Raw genomic sequence first — 17,885 nt, forward strand, 5'->3', positions numbered from 1 at the left:
TTGAAGAATCTGCTAGCCACATACAGAATATATATGTTCGACATATCGATACAGGGTCACCATTGAAGAATCTGCTAGCCACATACAGAATGTCTAGATTTACTCTAGCTTCAATGGAGCCCGGATATTTGAAACTGTTTGAGATACTGACTCCAAGCATCTCAACCTGATAATATGTAGGAACAGAGGGCGTGCCAACTGTTGCTGAAGAGGGAATGACTATCAAAGCTGTAGAGCCAATGAAAGTTATGCATTTGGTGTGCAAGTAGAAACAAACGCGGGGTGCGATTTGCAATACATAGTGTGTTAATCTTTTTCATCTATGTTTCAGCTTGTAACGACAGTGGGCGATGTGTGGTGCGCCCGCAGCGGAGTGAGAGGGGCGGTGTGGGGCAGCTCTGACCCCCTCGCATTGAGGGTTTCCTCAGCGGGGCTGGTACTGGTCAAGGCACCCCGCCCGGCCCCCAGCCTGCTGCAGCTCTCTGCCCCCGGGGTCTCCCTGCAGGCTAGCGCGCCTGTTACTACCCGCCTAGCGGACAGGGTGAGTGGGGTTGCTATGATAGGATATATTTTGATCTCGGGGCAACTTGGGCATCTTGTGTTTGGACCACATGGCTAACTAGGACCCTGGAGCAACTTGGACATCGAGGCAACTTGGACCACAGGGCGACTTGGACCATGGAGCATCTTGGACATCGGGGCAACTTGAACCCCGGGGCTTCTTGGAGCCTGGGGCAACATTGAAGATTCTGGAAACCACATTTAATATATGTCATCATTAGGTCGCAGCAGTTATGGCTTGGCCTGAAACCAGCTTGTTCTTGAGGATTGGAACAAGAGGTATTGGTACAGTAACAAGATGGGCCGGTAGTTTTTCAGATCCTTGGATGGCTTATGGGGTTTATTTAAAAATAACTGCAATAACCACTTACTAACTAAAAGGTAAATAAAAAAGTCCTACTGATGTATACATATGTGGTTATTTTGGTTTACTAAATAAAAGTCACAGTTTATTTCAATTGGAACGTTTATTGAAGGAAGCACAAATAGCAATTAAAACACACACAATAGCACGTTTGTCTTTACGAGAAGCTGCTAGAATATCTCACAGTGGAATGTGAGTAATTAACTGGGTCAAGGTTACGAGCGCGGCGCTACTCTGTTGTCTGACTGAATACTGATTACTCGCTTCGTCGGGCCTATTTATATAGCCAAGCCGACGGCGTTAGTAGCTTCGCGAGACCGCTGGTAAACTGCCGATCTCGCTGAATCTAGATGTTTCGGTGACGCTGGAATTATGCCTAGAACCTTCTGGCGGATGCGCGCAATTTCTAGACGGCTCGATGTACCTATTGGGCGAGCTCCGCCGTGCACGATTAAGTAGGTAGGCGCTCACTGCGCTATAATAACAAGTGGGTAGGAAACGTCATAATGTTATCTGTATAAAAATTCGACACATCTCCACGGAGTTCTAGGTTGAATGCATCTTACATTGGCCGTCCTTCCGGAACATTCTACTAGTATCGCTACACATATTATAATGTTTATATTTGTTTTCTTTAGATATATTTCCTGGAACCAGACATGGAGCACGTCTTCACAGATGAAAAACCGTATATGATCCCACTGGTGTTGGCCAACAGCGAAGAGCATGACAAGATTACCAACGTGGTCAGTACATTCACTAATCCTATTACACTATTTTCTATTTTTAATGACGGATTTTTAAATTTTAGTATACAGGATGCTTTTAAATAATTTTTTGTATGTTTTCAGCTGTCGAAGAACATGGACTGCATGTCGGAGGATGTGGGTTCACTGCCCTTCACCTGCGAGGCCAAACAGGTGGGAGAGGCCCCTCTGCTGGAAGTGGTCGTCGAGCCCGTTCTGAACTGGCACTCAGGTAGGTGGCTTTCTGTCTACTTGTCATGACGTTAGTACGGAATGAAATCTATTTAATTTAATAATTCTGAGTTTTTTAACTTGTCGATTGAAATGGACTTTATGGCTTTCGGCTTGCCCTTGAGGGTTTTGTTTCTTTTACAAACTCATTAGTGATATCTGAAGCACATTCTTGATAAATATTTGAATTCTGAAGTGCACTCCGTAATGTGTCATTTTCACATAATTGCGGCACACCATCATTCACTAATACCGACAAATAACGAGAAATATGGTAATACGTATATCTCACATTACGTTTAAGGGTCTCAGCAAGGATTCTCCAACATTAATATAATATATTATTTTTGTAATATTTGTATAATTTTATCAAATTATTAAGTTCATCATAAGGTAGTCCTAGTTAGGTTAAAAATTGAAATATAAACAATGATACCATGTACAGAAACAATAAATAATTTTTTTACATTTTAACTAACTAACTAACTAACAATCATGCTGTTTCTCCCCAGGGGTAGGCAGAGAGGACAGACCGCCAAACAACTCGGTCTTGGTACACACTTCTTGCCTCATTCACATTCATACATCGTCTCATACATACTCTTCTATTGTTCTGACTCTTGACATGGCCCGACTCAAGTATCTGATTCCCTTGGTCGTGCCATGTCTTCCTCGGGCGTCCCCGACTTCTGCGACCATTCACATTTGCATAGTATATTCTCCTTACACTCCTTTCTTCGCTCATTCGCTCTACATGCCCAAACCATGTAAGCGCCCCTTTCTTGATCGTACTCATTACGCTTACATCAGCCTTGCACTCTTTGCGGATCTCCACATTCCTCACACGATCATACATGATTTTACCACACATACGCCTTAGGGATCTCATTTCAACAGCATTCAATCTACTTTTATCCTTTCTTTGCCAGTTCCATGCCTCACTTCCATACATCAGGGTAGGTACCAGCACTCCATTGTGGACTGCTAACTTCGCTTCTTTGGACAATTTTTTGTTAGCGCCAACTGCGTTCAGTCCTCCATTAATGGAGTTACCTGCATTTTACATTTTGATTAAAATACAGGGTGTCCGGAAACTCGTAGTACAAGCGGGAAACTGGTGAATCTACATCACATTTGGAGTCGATTTTGTAGTATATTTTTTTTTTATTTGAGCTTTTGTTATCGAGTAAATCGAGTTTGAAGTTGATTTTTTTTTTTTTTTTTTTTTTTAATCAAATTCTTATAAATTATTACTGAAGATCAAAGTACCCAACTAATTAAAACTATTTGAAAGTAAAACAAATGAAGAAACTCGGATTTGAAGCATTATTTTGAAATCACCCTTCATTTAACCCGGTGTAATCATAAAATATTTCTGCTCAGCAGGGTTAAAACATCTGTTATTCAACCCTAAACACCAGAAAAAACTTTAACCCTAAAATAGCCGAAAAATATTTTTTTTTGGTTTTTTTTTTCAAATCAAAAAACTTTATGTTTTTTTGGGTTCCCCATGTGGTGTAGATTCTCCAGTTTCCCGCTTGTACTACGAGTTTCCGGACACCGTGTATATTATTCTATATTACTATATTGTGCTGCATTTGATTTTTTGTGGAACATTGTCAGGCACGGCGAAACACAACGACATATACAGTAGAACCTCGTTAATTCGAAATCCACGGGACATCAAAAATCAAATTTCGAATTAACGAATTCCCACGTAATTCGAAATTTTATGAAAAAAATATTACGAAAATCGATTTTCTCGGCGGCCTCTTCAAATCCGGATGGTATTTTAGTTGTAAATTCGTATTAATACCAATTATTTCTTTATTTTCGCTGCCGATTACCGTAGCGGCGGGCCCTTTAAATTCAGATATTCGCAATAAATTCGTAAAAATGCTATATATTTACGCGTAAATCGAGATTTCGCTGCCGATTTCGGTCGCGGCCTACCCTTTAAATTTAAATATTCGTAATAATACGATATATTTCCGCGTAAATCGAGATTTCGCGGTAATTTTCCGTAGCGGCCGGCCTTTTATTTAAAATATCTGAATTTAAATTCACAAAAATACGATATATTTCCGAGTAAAACTAGAATACGCGGCCGTATTCTGTCGCGGCCGGCTCTTTAAATTCAGATATTCGAAATAGATTCGCAAGAATACGATATATTTCCGCGTAAAACGAGAATTCGTGGCCGTATTCCGTCGGGGCCGGCTCTTTAAATTCAGGTATTCGAAATAAATTCGCAAAAATACGATATATTTCCGCGTAAATCGAGAATGCGCGGCCGATTTCCGTTGCGGCCGACCCTTTAAATTCAGATATTTGATGTAAATTCGTAAAAATATGATATATTTTCGCGTAAATCGAATTTTATCGGCAGTTTTTCGTCGCGGCCGGCCTTTTAAGTTCAGATATTTGAAGTAAATTCGTAAAAATATGTCATATTTCGGCGTGAATCGAAAATTTTCGGCCGATTTCCTTGGCGCCGTATTTTTTAACTAGGATATTCGAAGTAAAGTTAGTAAAAATACGATATATTTCAGCGTTAATTGAAATTTCGCGTCCGATTTCCTTCGCGGCGGGCCCTTTAAAATTCAGATATTCGAAATAAATTCGTAAAAATACGATATATTTACGCGTAAATCGAGAATTCGCGGCCGATTTCCGTCGCAGCAGGCCATTTAAATTCAAATATTCGAAATAAATTCGTAAATATATGATACATTTACGCGTAAATCGAAATTTCGCGGCCGAGTTTCGTCGCGGCCGAGCCTTTAAATTCAGATATTTGGTGTAAACTTGTAAAACTACGACATATATCCGCGTAAAACGTATTTTCTCGGCACTTCAAACTCGGATATTCGAAATAAATTTGAAAAATTACGACATTCCAGTGTAAATCGATTCAGATTTACAAAATAATAATACTAATTAGGACGATGTATAACCACGTAAAAATACATTTTTCGGCGTTTTACCGCCACGGCTGACTTTTAGATTCAGATTTACAAAATATTATGATTTATTTTCGCAAAAATCAATTTTTTTCGAATTACACGAAAAAATTTTCGTGCGCGGACAAAAATAAATTTCGAATTACGAATTAACGAATTTCGAATTAAAAAAAAATTTGTATGAAAAAAATTTTCTGCGGAAATTTTTTTTGCGAAAATTTCGAATTACGCATTTTTTCGAATTATCGGGGTTCGAATTAACGGGGTTCTACTGTATAGTGAACGAAAATATAAATGTATAATTGGGCACTTTTCTTGTATTAAGTCTTAGTTTTGTGTTTGAACAAATGTTTTTAAAGTTAGTATTCCCAGTATTTTTTGAAATTCATAGTCAAGATCGAGAAAAAGTTCTCTGATATCTTTTCCACTTCTATCGCTTCTTCATTATGTCAGCGATTTAGTGATATTAAAAGTAACAGTTATTTCCTACTCAGCAATCTTCGTGTGACAACACAAGCAGCAATCCAATCAGCATCCTCGAAGATGAAGTTGTCTGGGTGGAATTAATGTACAAAAAACACGCAATAGGGGATAACTAACGAATAAGACACATGTTAATTAAATGCGAAATCACACCACACAACAATGTTAATTTTCAATTCGAGAATAAAAAAACAAAAATTTACAATTTCCACCTAACGAATAAAAAACTTTTAGAACCACACTAAATAGCATGTATAAGAGGAAACCATGTGACACACTAACACTGCTGCAAGCGCATGGGAATTTCTAACTACTGAGCTGGGAATTATGGTGGTCTTCATTTTGACGAAGGCTTTCATAAGTAAAACAAAATCACTTGGTACATCTGTTTAAAGATTTCGCTTGATAAAGTGGCAAATTAATTTTTAAGCTTTAGTTTTGCTCCGTCTTTGTGGAGAGTCGAGATATCGTAAGACTCATTTGAAATATTAGTGTCGTCGCAAACTGTATGCGAATCAAGTTTGTGGTGGACTTTAATCAATATTTTTTGAATTGAAATAACTATGTACTTGCAACAGCTGGTTAACAGTTAGTTTTTTTTATTTTTTATTTATTTTAATTTTTTATATATATATAAATTACAAACAATACAAAACAAAACGAACCTTTGTCTGTCCAACTGGGAAGGATTCCCATTTCAGGACAGCCAAATTGTGTATTTAGTACATAATATTCTTACAATGGAATGGCGATGCTGTCAAAACAAATTTTGAGATTGCATGTTGATTGCATTCGAAGTGACAGAATGGTTTCTTTATCCTTGAAAGAATCGCAAAGATGTAATTTATTACCAGGGTCTATTTGGATAACATTAGTTATTGCATTCAGAACAGATGAATGTTAGAATTAATGAATGTTAGAAAGTTAGAATTGAGAAAGGAGTCTGACTTACCCCTGATCTTCTGAAGCACTTGCGAATCAATATTCTGGCCCTGGGGAACACCGCGGATGTTTCACTGTACAAGGTTTCCATAATAGATTCAATATTATACACATTTAACGTGTACACTGCACAGGTTTTCGTAATAGAGTAATGAGGTATCAATAAATTGTTGCAATTTTCACTGAGGTAGGTACTCCACACTGTCAAAGGGACAGGTAATTGGGTAACAGGTTGTGTGAGGACATCAAGACATAGAAACATTAAAATTCCATTAAAACTAAGAAATTCTTTTCCTCATTCAGGTACTTACGGCTGCCGCATCACCTGGTCCCCCTCCCCTTCTGGCGGTAACTCTTCATCCCCCCACCTGGAGGTGTTAGCGCGCGCGGGCCCTGCTGTGACGCCGCCGCTGAGGGCGAGGGCCGTGCGTGCCGCCACGCTGCCCACAAACCTGTATCTATCACCGCCGCCCGCGCTGGCCGCTAGGCTGGACGTCGCCGGAACACGGGAGGTGCTGGAACAGTTACGGGTGAGTATACTTACAGTTTCTCTGGTAAGCGAACTCACTGCCAAGCAAGAGAAACTAGAAGTATTACTTTTTAGTACATTATCATAATACCTGAGCTTGTATCATAAAAAATCTTTTCACTCGATTTTTATAAGCTTCCTCTATTGAAATACTTAAGAGAAGGATGGCATTCTCTGGGTTTGTTAAAATAAATGAATCTATCAAACGGACTGTTTAGTCTAGAGTTTTTTTGCATGTATTTTGGGGCTCCAGACCAGAGGTGGCTCCCAAATTCAAACAGTGGAGCACACTTTTTATTAGGAAACTCGCCTTCTGAGCAATTGGAGTTCGTACGGAGTTAATTGTTCTGAACTAAGCTAAGATTTTTCCCTCAGGTGACAGCGGTTGGTGACACCCTATCAGTGAGTGGACCCGAGCAGTTATCGGACTCCTCCTACCGCTACATCGTGACGGGGAGCAAGGGGGCCCACAAGGGGTACCTCCGGGTGCTGTCGCCTTTGACACATCAGGATATTGAGGTTAGGATTCAATAATCTCGTTGTTTTTTTTTATTCTTGTATTTTAACAGTTTGTCAAATCTCTCAGTCGGTTATCCAAACTTAAACCTGGCAAAAGGATTCCCTAACTTAGGCGTAATCATTTGTGTAAGTTAGACTAGGACATGTTGGAAACAGCCAAATTGTGCCTTTGGATGTTTTTATATTATAGCTCAACTCTATCCATTTGAGTGGACACGATAACCCTTTTGAACTGAAGGCGAAAGGCTGCTTCAGTCACGAGATTCTCCTGAAGAGTTTATTTTGCAAAACTCAGAGGTAGAATTTGGATGCAGTAAGACTATGGTCGTGGCTCTGTACTTTGATGAAGAATTATACTGATGTCAGTGTTAGTCTTTCCGAGGCGTAGAGAAATGACAGCGCTTTGATTATGTACAGTAGCATGGAGCGACATTGCAAAAATCAAATCTCGGTATTGTAATAGCTGCCAAAAGATGCTTCATGTCATTCATATTCTCGTAAAAATACTTTAAAAAATCTAAACTTATGTCTTCATTCAACAACCTAGCGATTTCGTAATGTAAAAAACGTAAATTTAGCCTTTTTTTCCCAAAATCTGAGTACAGTCTCAAAAATATAAAATAATATCCATTACTTTCAATTGAATTTACCTTATTGAACATTACATGTTTTATAAAAAAAAACACTGCATAAATTGCTGTTAAACTAGTGACTTTGTGAGCACTGTGGAGGTGGGGGGGATAATTTCGCTCCTATTGTTTCGTCGCAGAAACTAGATGCGACTTGCATCTAGTTTCGTTTCGGCTACCGTTGACCGTAGACGTGTTAGAATCCTTGTCCAATTAAATTTTAACACATATAATTGTTGTGAAAATGAATGCAAATTACACGAGAAGCAAAATTTTATGTCCAATATTCGGGGCACCAACTGAAATGAACTCTCAAGTGTTACCTACTGTCTCAGAAGTGATCAAACATTATTTTTTCTTACGATATGAGCGTAATCTTAACTCTACAAAAAAACCGTCAGTATTCGAAATAAAAAGTGTTATATCTGCAATTGTTGAAGGAATTTGGAAGCGCGCTTCTATTCCCATTGTTTCACACAATCGAGTGATGAAACTGATCCAAGATCATTATAACGAATACTTAAAACTTAAAAATTGGCCAAATAAAGTGTGCATTATTAGGTTAAGTTAAATTCTTATAAAATCAAAATGAATAAACTTTCCGATATTGCTTCATGCAAATGTAACAATCTGAATATGTGTTCCTGCGAAAAGACGCGCAAGGTACCCACCAAAGAACAAGCATTCCTTCAAGACCAAAGATCCTCGAGAAAAATGATGCTGGGAGCAATAGACACCGACACAACAAAAAAATTACATCGGAAAATGAGGATGCAAGCTCGTTTATCTGAACTTGCTTCGAAGGTCAGCTCATCTACAGCATCAGCGACAAAACCACGTCAACCCTTTTTTGATGAAAACCAATCATTTTCTTCACATTCTTCGCAACCTCCAGAAAATTCCCGTATGATGTTAAAACTCCCCACTTTGGCCAGAATCTGCGATCAGTATGGTTTGTCAGACAGGTCGGCATCAGCTGTTGCAAGTGCTACATTACAAGATTTTGGCAAAGTAACCGAAGATGACTCTAAAATGGTGATTGATAGGAGCAAACTCAGACGAGCTAGACAAACGTGTCGCACTTCTTTAATAAAAACATGGCAGATGTCGTCGGAGTCAACAAAAATTCGAGGTCTATATTTCGATGGAAGGAAGGATAAAACACTGTCTCAGGAAAAAATAGGGGATAGATATCATCGGAGAACGATTTCAGAAGAACATTATTCCATTTTATCTGAGCCGGGGTCTCAATATGTTGGACATGTTACACCATCATCAGGAACTGGCAAAAACATCGCAAAGAGCATGTTACACCATTTAAAAATGAACGGTTTTAATTTGAATGATTTAAAAGCGATTGGATGTGATGGGACTGCTGTCAATACAGGCAAAAAAACGGAACTATTAGATTCATGGAATTGGAATTAGGTCATCCGTTACAATGGTTTATCTGTCAGCTGCATGCAAACGAACTTCCCCTTCGCCACTTGTTTCAACACTTAGATGGTGCTATAACAGGACCTAAAGGGTTTTCAGGACCTATTGGAAAACTTCTTTCAAGCAGCTCTAAAAACACCGTTATAAATTATTCACCAATACACTTTGAGATGCACAAACTCAACGCAGAGGAATTGAAAAATTTGAGCACGGACCAAAAATACTTGTACGAAATATGTTTTGAAGTTACAACAGGTCACTGCCCACCAAATTTAGCAAACCGTCATCCAGGTAGTATTTGTCACTCACGCTGGTTGACGACAGCAAACTCAATACTTCGATTATATATAGGAACAACTAACCCTTCAGTAAACCTAAAAATTCTTGCTGAATATGTTGCTAAAGCATATGCTCCGACATGGTTTGAGATAAAGAGGCACCCGTCGTGTAAAGATGGGGCATTACATGTTTTTACTATAGTAAAACTCATCCCATATTTGAGCACCGATCTACGAGATATAATTAATCCAGTAATTCGAAGAAACGCCTATTTTTGAAAAATCTGCTACTATCCATGATAATGAATGACAACCTTATTGTAAGAGAATTGGGTTTGAGACGAATATTAAAGGCGCGAGATAGATGTCCGAGTCCATCTGTTGTTAGAGACTTTATTATTCCAACAATAAACTTTTCAGCAAGTAAATATTACGATATCATCAACTGGCAGGAATGCGAAGTTACACCGCCACCGATACTATCCGAAATCAGTAATGACGACCTAGTCAAAATGATAAATAATTTCGGTGAAGAAAAGTACAGTATTGAATTTCCCAGATTTCCCTGCCACACTCAAGCAGTCGAGAGGTGCATCAAATTAGTTACCCAGGCATCGTTGTCTACAGTTGGGCCTGAAGCAAGAGATGGATTCATTCGGGCGACAATAAAATCTAGGCATATAATGCCCGAATTTCACACCAAATCTCATTTCAAAACACGATAAATATTATAAAACATCGATAATGTTTAAAAAAAATTCTCTTTGTTAAAGTATTTTATTTAATAAAAAAACATGTTTCTCAAAAACACGAAAAAAACAATAAAAAATCAATAATCCTCTTCAAAAAACCAAAAATAGACCCCGCCTTGAAACTATGGTAATTTTATTTTTATTTTCACATGTGTAATGTACCTTATTAGCTATAAAACCCCTAATAAAATTGTATTTTTGCTATGAATATCGCTTGTTTATAATGCTTGGCAGAGTTTTCAGCGACTTTTTTCATACAATTTTTTTCTAAATATAAATGTGCTGGTTGTTGAATAAAGGAATGTTTCGAACGAGTTGATTTTTTTAGACGAAAGAGGTGTTATATAAAGGCAACTTTTTTTTGCTATTATAGTACTGGCATCTTTAAAAAAAAAAGTCCCATACAACGTCACTCCACCCTAATGTACAGTGCATTGACTAAATAAAATCAACTGTATTACAAATACATTGTCACGCTCTACACTTGTGAGGTTATCCTCTATTAATAGAATTTATTCCAAGTTCTATCGCTCTCTGTAGAACTCGACCGCTTCGTCAGTGGTCTTGGGAAATTTCTACACCCAACTATTAAACTACAAGGGGTCTTTCTCCCTCGGAAGATACGGACTTTACTAAACCGCATCCGGTGCAGTCAGAGTTGCTGTGCGTATATGATGCGCAAATGGGACCCAAAGAATTCTGAATTGTGTAAATGTGGACATATTTGTAACTGTAAATAATGAAACATATTGTAGAAGAATGACCCTTTCATCAGTATCCCTATGTCACATTTGTGCTGAACCAAGTGACTCCCGATGCCATTGCTGGCTTAATAACCTCATCCTCCCACTTTGACCTTCACCAATCTGCTCCATCATAATACGAAGAAGAAGAGGTTAGTTGACGATGGCTGTAAGGTGTATTCACTCACACTAAGCCAATTGCATCCTTACATGGAAACAGTTCTACACATAGATAATACGTAGAAAGAAAGGAAAATATTGCATGGAAGCTTCCATGCAATAATTTCCTTTCCTTGCCGCCTATCGCCAAGCTATGACCAAACTGAACAGACTCAAAACTGTGTGTTTGTTGTGTTGGTAAAACAAAAGCCATCGCCGCTGTGCATAGATGAGATTTGTTACAGTATGGGTGATTCTTGTTGGCGATACTTTTGAACGAATAAGCACTAACGTTATGTACTATACTTGTTCCAGGTTGAGGTGAGGTACGGCAGCTCCGAGGGGGGCGTGTGTTCCTCAGGGGGCTCCTCCCCGCTGCTCTCCTTACTACAGGACAATCTTCCGCTGCTGCTGGCGGTGGTAACCTCACTAACCTCTATGATGGTCGCTGTCTGGGGTATGAAATTAATTTAAAAAAAAAATTTAATTGTAAAGTTTTTTTTATTACATTATGAAAAATGTGTCTTGGTGAATTTTGTTGGTTTTTATCTGTGAATACCAACTTCTCCCAAGTGTCCAAAGCCGGTGGAACTATCGAATACCCAATTGGGGTAGGAAATATGAAGGCTGGGAAGTTCGTGGCTATTCATATCTGGTCACTAAACATGGATAAAGCTATTTCAGGCAACATTTCGATTCTGAATGGTGGTCTATCACCGGGGCGATACTGAGAGTATCTTATCACTCTGGAACGTCCTGCAAAAATAGCACATATTATTTTATAGTAATTAAATGTAATAATATGTACAAATTTTCAAATAATTTACTTGCATACGCCGATATTTGAATCCACGACTTCGGATCCAAGTCGAGAATACAATTGCTGTAAATGTTTTTTTTTCTGTACTTCTGGCACTCTATCCTCTGTAATAATTTTTTGTGTTCCTTCCCAACAGTTTACAACAGCTACATCCACCCTCTTCTGACGCCCCGCCCACCTCTTATGCAAGGTAACAAACATGCACTAACACTAACTAACCATTACATTATTCCTGTAGAGAGGCTGGATCGCCACACAGCTCTGTCTTGGCGTATACACTCCTTGCCTCATTCACATTAATACATCGTTTCATACATATTCTTCTGCTGTTACCGACTCTAGACATGACTTAACTCAATTACATATTTGATTCACTTGATCGTGCCGTGTCTTCCTCGAGAGTAAATTTATGTAAAAAAAAATTAACATTTACTTCAGAAAATAATTTCCCTCAGAGCCTATGTCATCTCTGAGGATGCTGTGTGGAGGCTCTTTTTGAGGAGAAGAAAGAGTGAACCTGGAAGACCTGTGTTGTAGGAGGAAGGAAACACAGAATATAAATACGCACGACATCTCTCGCTCGCTTGCACTTAGGAGTTGAGTGGGTGCGGAATAGAGATAGAGATTCGAATCGGGTTTCACTGCCATAAAAACGCTCATTCCAGGAATTGAATTATTACAATAACAAATAATATACCATCCTTTTGTTGAAATACCGATGTAAACCAAAGGCATGAAGGTAAATATTTAAAAAAAATTTTTTTTTTATATTAACTCCACACAGGAGGCCCCGAAGAAAATAATTTCCCTCAGGGCCTATGTCATCTTTGGGGATGCTGTGTGGAGGGTCTTTTTGTGGAGAGGAAGGAGTGAACATGGGTCTTGAAGAGTCCCATGTTGTAGGAGGGAGGAAACACAGAGGCTGGCAGTTCGTTCCACAGCCGAGCTGTTGAACCTAAGAACGAATCGTAGAAGCGACGCGTTCTCATGTGACAAATGTCAACCGTGTACAAATGTTGGGCGCGCCTTTGTCGTGTATCCCGACTACGCACCGGTGCCGAAGGGATCAATGACGCTAGTTCCTCAGAGCATCTTCCATTGTAATACCGATAGAACAAGGACAGCATACCTACCTGACGCCTGTGCTCTAAAGATTGCAGTCCGTTTGTTAAGATTGGGGAATCTATCAAATGGACCGCCCGTTTTTGCACAGAGTCAAGGGTTATAAAAAGAAGACTTGCATTACGATCGGATAATTATGTACATACAGTTGGGACCTTAACAAAGAGATTGGTATATAATATTCATATGAAAACATTGAATAATTCCACCCTTTCTGCCATTCAAATGAGGCCTGTGCAAAAGGTAGAACTACCCTTCCCGCTGTTAAGCATCAATGGAACGAACGCGTAGAACTACCTTTCCCTTTTTTATTCAAGTATTTTGGGACTCCCGACCAGAAGTGGCTGTCAAATACAACAATGGGGCGCACTTGCAATTTGTACAGGGTCAGCTGTATATAAGTTTTTATTGTTGTTTCTCTCACTAAAACAAAAATTAAATTACATTCATTTCCAGCTCCAACAATATCAATAATTTCGCATTTTTAAATCCTAATAATACTTCAGTATATTATGTAGCACCACCAAAAAATGGTGCTACATAATACTTCAATATATTATGTAGCACTATTTTTTCACATTCAAAAGTCACAAGCTGCAGCTGTTTATTTATAATAGATAATAAAAACTTCTGAGATATGCCATGAACAATTATTAGTGCACAAACAAATCGCATCTACGCACAGCAGCGAATTTCGCCTTGATTTCTACCTACACACATAACTTTCAAATACTTGAGTCGAGTCGTGTCAAAATTCAAAACAACAGAAAAGAATGTATGAGACGATGTGTGAATTTTTAAATTTTTTTAATGTGAAACCGTACAAGAGTCCCAAATGCTCCAAACCATCTTAGAGTGAGTCAGACTATTGCATCTCCAATTGGGTTATGTTGTGAGGCTGAACGTAGTGGAGATATGGGAGAGGAAGGTTGGGAAATACCTGGCTATGCAGATCTGGTCACTAAACATGGCCAAAACCATTTCAAGCACCGTTTTAATTCTGAATGGTGGTCTTAAGCCTGAGCGATACTGAGGTTATCTTTCACTCTGGAACGTGCCACAAATATACCATATATTATTTTAAAAGAGTAAATTGTGACATTACTCAAATTAATCAAATAAAATTTACCTGCCCATGCTGGGATTTGAACCCGCGACCTCCGGCTTGCTAGTTGAAACCCTTACCCCTCGACCGCGGAGTCTGTTAACCCATTGGCCTCAAACGACGCCGTCCCGGCGTGTGTTCGGCGATGTGTCTTAAAATCAAATGACGCCGTCCCGGCGGGTCTAATGTCTGTCGGCTTAAAAACGAAAAAGGGATACATTATTGACATCTGTGTTTAAAATTTTAAATGCCAATCGCTCTGTAGATAATTAAGCATTTATTTCATAGTAATTGGCAGGACTCCGTTTGTACAATTTTTTCCTGATATTTACGATTGAAACTTTGTTATATTTCAGCTTCATTGAATTTTTTCAAAATGGCGTGTGGTTCGGGAATTGACAAGCTTGTTCGTAAAACGCATGGTGGGCGGCTAACAAGAGCCCAAATGGCATAAAATATATATTATGGTAATAAGTATGATTAATGTACAACTTTTCTTAATCCAATTATAAAAAAATTGGTTTTTGAAAAAAAAAATTTTTCATATACTCGTTTAATCATATTATTATTTTTTTTTTAAACAATGCATATATTTTTTACATACCTTGATTCAATGCACAAGTAAATTAAAAAAGATTGTTTCGTTTGCATGTTTAGTTTAAAACTTATGTAAGATTTAGTACACCACCGCACTTAAAACTTTTGGTACAAAATTAATTCGGATGTGAAGGACAATTTTTTAGCCAAACAATTCGGAGGCCAATGGGTTAATGAATGTGTGAATGAATCGTAAAGTTTGGGCTAGAGCTTAGTTGTGTTGCAGTTCATCCTCTCTGCCTCTCCCTGCGAAGAAACGGTGTGATGATTAGTTAGTCAGGTTCTTTTTCATTACCTTTCTGTTTTATAACTGTTCTGTTTTGTTGTGTTCTATTTTATCATGAAACTGTTTTAATTAACCTTCGGTGAGAGTGAGCATGTATCCCATTTGTTTCCGTTATGTATGTATATATCTCATCTATTATTAACGGGAAATTGGTTTTATTCTTTAGCCCAGGGCCCTCCGCTGGAAAGCTCGCAGATCCGCAACGTGTCGTTCAGCACCCGCAGCCCGCTCTCGACGTCCCTCGGGAGCCCCCCGTCACCGCTGCAACCCCACGCCACCGTGTACGGAGACCCCTCCTTCATGTCTTCCCCCGAGAGGCGGAATAACCCCTGCTTCCGGTGAGGAGACACCACATCAATGGACTTCTTTTGAAAGACTACATCAATCACTCTTTGTGAAGAACTTTGTATACTTATTGTGAACAAAATATATTTCTATCGGCATTTCTATAGAATATTGTCTCTTTAATAACTAAGGACGGATGAAATCGTTTAGAAATTCCATAAATTATGAAAGGTTGTGGTTTTTTTTGGAGATAAGGAAATTATCAATGATTATGTGTTATTATTTCTATGTATAAATTGTCTAGTCAGTATCCATTGAAGCTAAATGTTGTGTTCAGATGTGATCAGCTATCTTTTCTACATTCATACAGTATCCTTTTTGCTAATAGTTATATATTGATCCTTGTTTTATATGTTCATGTTCTGTAACCTTTCCTAATTTGTCTAGACTAATCTTTGACTAACAAATTCAAATCCAACCTATTCGAGCCTAAACAAACTTATCCTAACACAACCCAACTGAACTTATCCTAATCCAATCAAACCTAACTTAACACAATCCAACCTAACCTTACCCGCCAAAATTTATCCTAACCCAACCAAACCTAACCTAGCACAACCTAACCCAACCTGACGCAACTGCACATGTATCTGATTAACAACCATAGGCAATGATTGATGAAACACAGAATAATGAACTTTAAGCACTAATCCCCTTAATTATAAACGAGGTGTAAATATTACGCAGCACAGTGAAAACTTGACTTATTACCATGTCATTTGTTCGATTAAAACGGCCTTAAACCAGGCTCAAAGCCGGCTCTACACACCAACGTTAAACGGGTGTGTTAAAATCAAATTAGTAAGACAAAATGTCACTAACTACATATAGGTAAAATTACGTAGGCCAATATCACCCCAACATGTTATTTGCACTTATTTTTTATATTGCATAGCTGTAATTTTGTTTTAACTATCAATAAACGTCAAGAGATAAAGAAAGATTGGATACTGATTTTTATGACATTGCAACTTGGTGATTGATTTGACGGATCAATGAAGATCAAATGAAGAATTATGATGGTTTGATCATGTTTAATGTAGACTGATGAAGTGTAATGATGGATCTTTGAAGTTTATGAATGATTGATGAAGCTTTACGATAGATCTTTGAAATGTGTGAAAGATTTGATGAAACTTAAAGATCCAGTGATGAAACATAATGATGGAAAATTGATGTTTATGAAAGATTGATGATTTTTTGTGATGAATTGATTACAGTAATGTTTGTTCTTTTCATAAAAAAAGTAAATGGAAGAACATTATATAAATGTAATTCCAAACAAAATATAGATAAAAAAAACAATGGAGTACCTACCCCATTTTCAGTTGTTGTGCCCTTTTGATATTATAATAATTAAATAAATTTATAAATACGAAGAAGTGTCCTCATGCCCTGCTGCGGCTTTATGTACATGAACATTAATAAAAATATATATTTCTGCAATGATGTTACAATATATCTAGACTTGCTGTGGTCTCACAAAATTAAGATAAAACGTGGCAAATAAAAAACATTCTTATGTTTCCGATAAATTCTTAATTCAAACGTTGTTCATGTATGAAAAGAGATAGAAATTATTGTGTATGAACGGAATAAACTATAGGACTGAATACCACCTCAATGCCGACTAGACTACAGACCTCGGAGCCTGACGTATTTTGAGATGTCAAGTGATTAAGTCAGTGCCGTGTCATAATAGAGCAACGACAGATGCATTGCAAATGGTGGCGATTTGTGTTGATACTCGTTACCGCAAGCATTTAAATAAACAGAGTGATTAGACTATTTTAAACAATGAAGTTTACTTAGCGACAGCAGTGATTTCACAATTTGGCATTTTAGTAATAAAACTACGAAATGGAATGCACTCCAATTGACATACTTATTTTATTTTATTTTTTTATTATTACAAGTAAATTATTTAATATTACAAATGATAAAAATATGCATTTTTTTCGTTATTATTCTACTACTCCATAAGTTGAGCTCCAGGAGCTCGTGTTTATAGGAGGAGTATTTACCTTTAGAGTAAAATAATGTTCTAATGATTTTTTTAAACAATAATCAGTAACTTATTAAATAAATACAAACATAATATTAACATAGGTACACAAATTAGAAAAATAGTTTTTTTAAACACAATTAAAAGAATATATCTTTTTACAGATTAAGAAAATTAAGGGTACAATAAAATTAAGGGTAAAATATATCATTATCGAATTTTAGGGACTTAATTAACTTTTTGAATTGTTCATAATTCAAAGTTTCGGT

At 37.7% G+C, this 17,885-nt stretch overlaps 1 protein-coding gene across 1 annotated transcript in view; it reads left to right on the forward strand.

The window, feature by feature from the left end:
• The window catches only part of Gp210 (nucleoporin 210), a 68,951-nt gene extending 53,262 nt beyond the window's left edge, over nucleotides 1–15,689 (forward strand). Inside the window, exons 29-36 of the mRNA XM_089647238.1 lie at nucleotides 332–541; nucleotides 1,564–1,671; nucleotides 1,777–1,903; nucleotides 6,594–6,820; nucleotides 7,195–7,338; nucleotides 11,652–11,793; nucleotides 12,293–12,346; nucleotides 15,433–15,689. Coding sequence (XP_089503364.1) covers nucleotides 332–541; nucleotides 1,564–1,671; nucleotides 1,777–1,903; nucleotides 6,594–6,820; nucleotides 7,195–7,338; nucleotides 11,652–11,793; nucleotides 12,293–12,346; nucleotides 15,433–15,608 — 1,188 coding nt within the window. The 3' untranslated portion in view covers nucleotides 15,609–15,689. The remainder of the gene's footprint in view (nucleotides 1–331; nucleotides 542–1,563; nucleotides 1,672–1,776; nucleotides 1,904–6,593; nucleotides 6,821–7,194; nucleotides 7,339–11,651; nucleotides 11,794–12,292; nucleotides 12,347–15,432) is intronic.
• Nucleotides 15,690–17,885: the final 2,196 nt, after the last annotated feature.

The sequence above is a fragment of the Hesperophylax consimilis genome, chromosome 26 (assembly GCF_061612785.1).
Source record: "Hesperophylax consimilis isolate HC1 chromosome 26, BYU_Hcon_1.0, whole genome shotgun sequence".
In the NCBI taxonomy this organism is placed as follows: domain Eukaryota; kingdom Metazoa; phylum Arthropoda; class Insecta; order Trichoptera; family Limnephilidae; genus Hesperophylax; species Hesperophylax consimilis.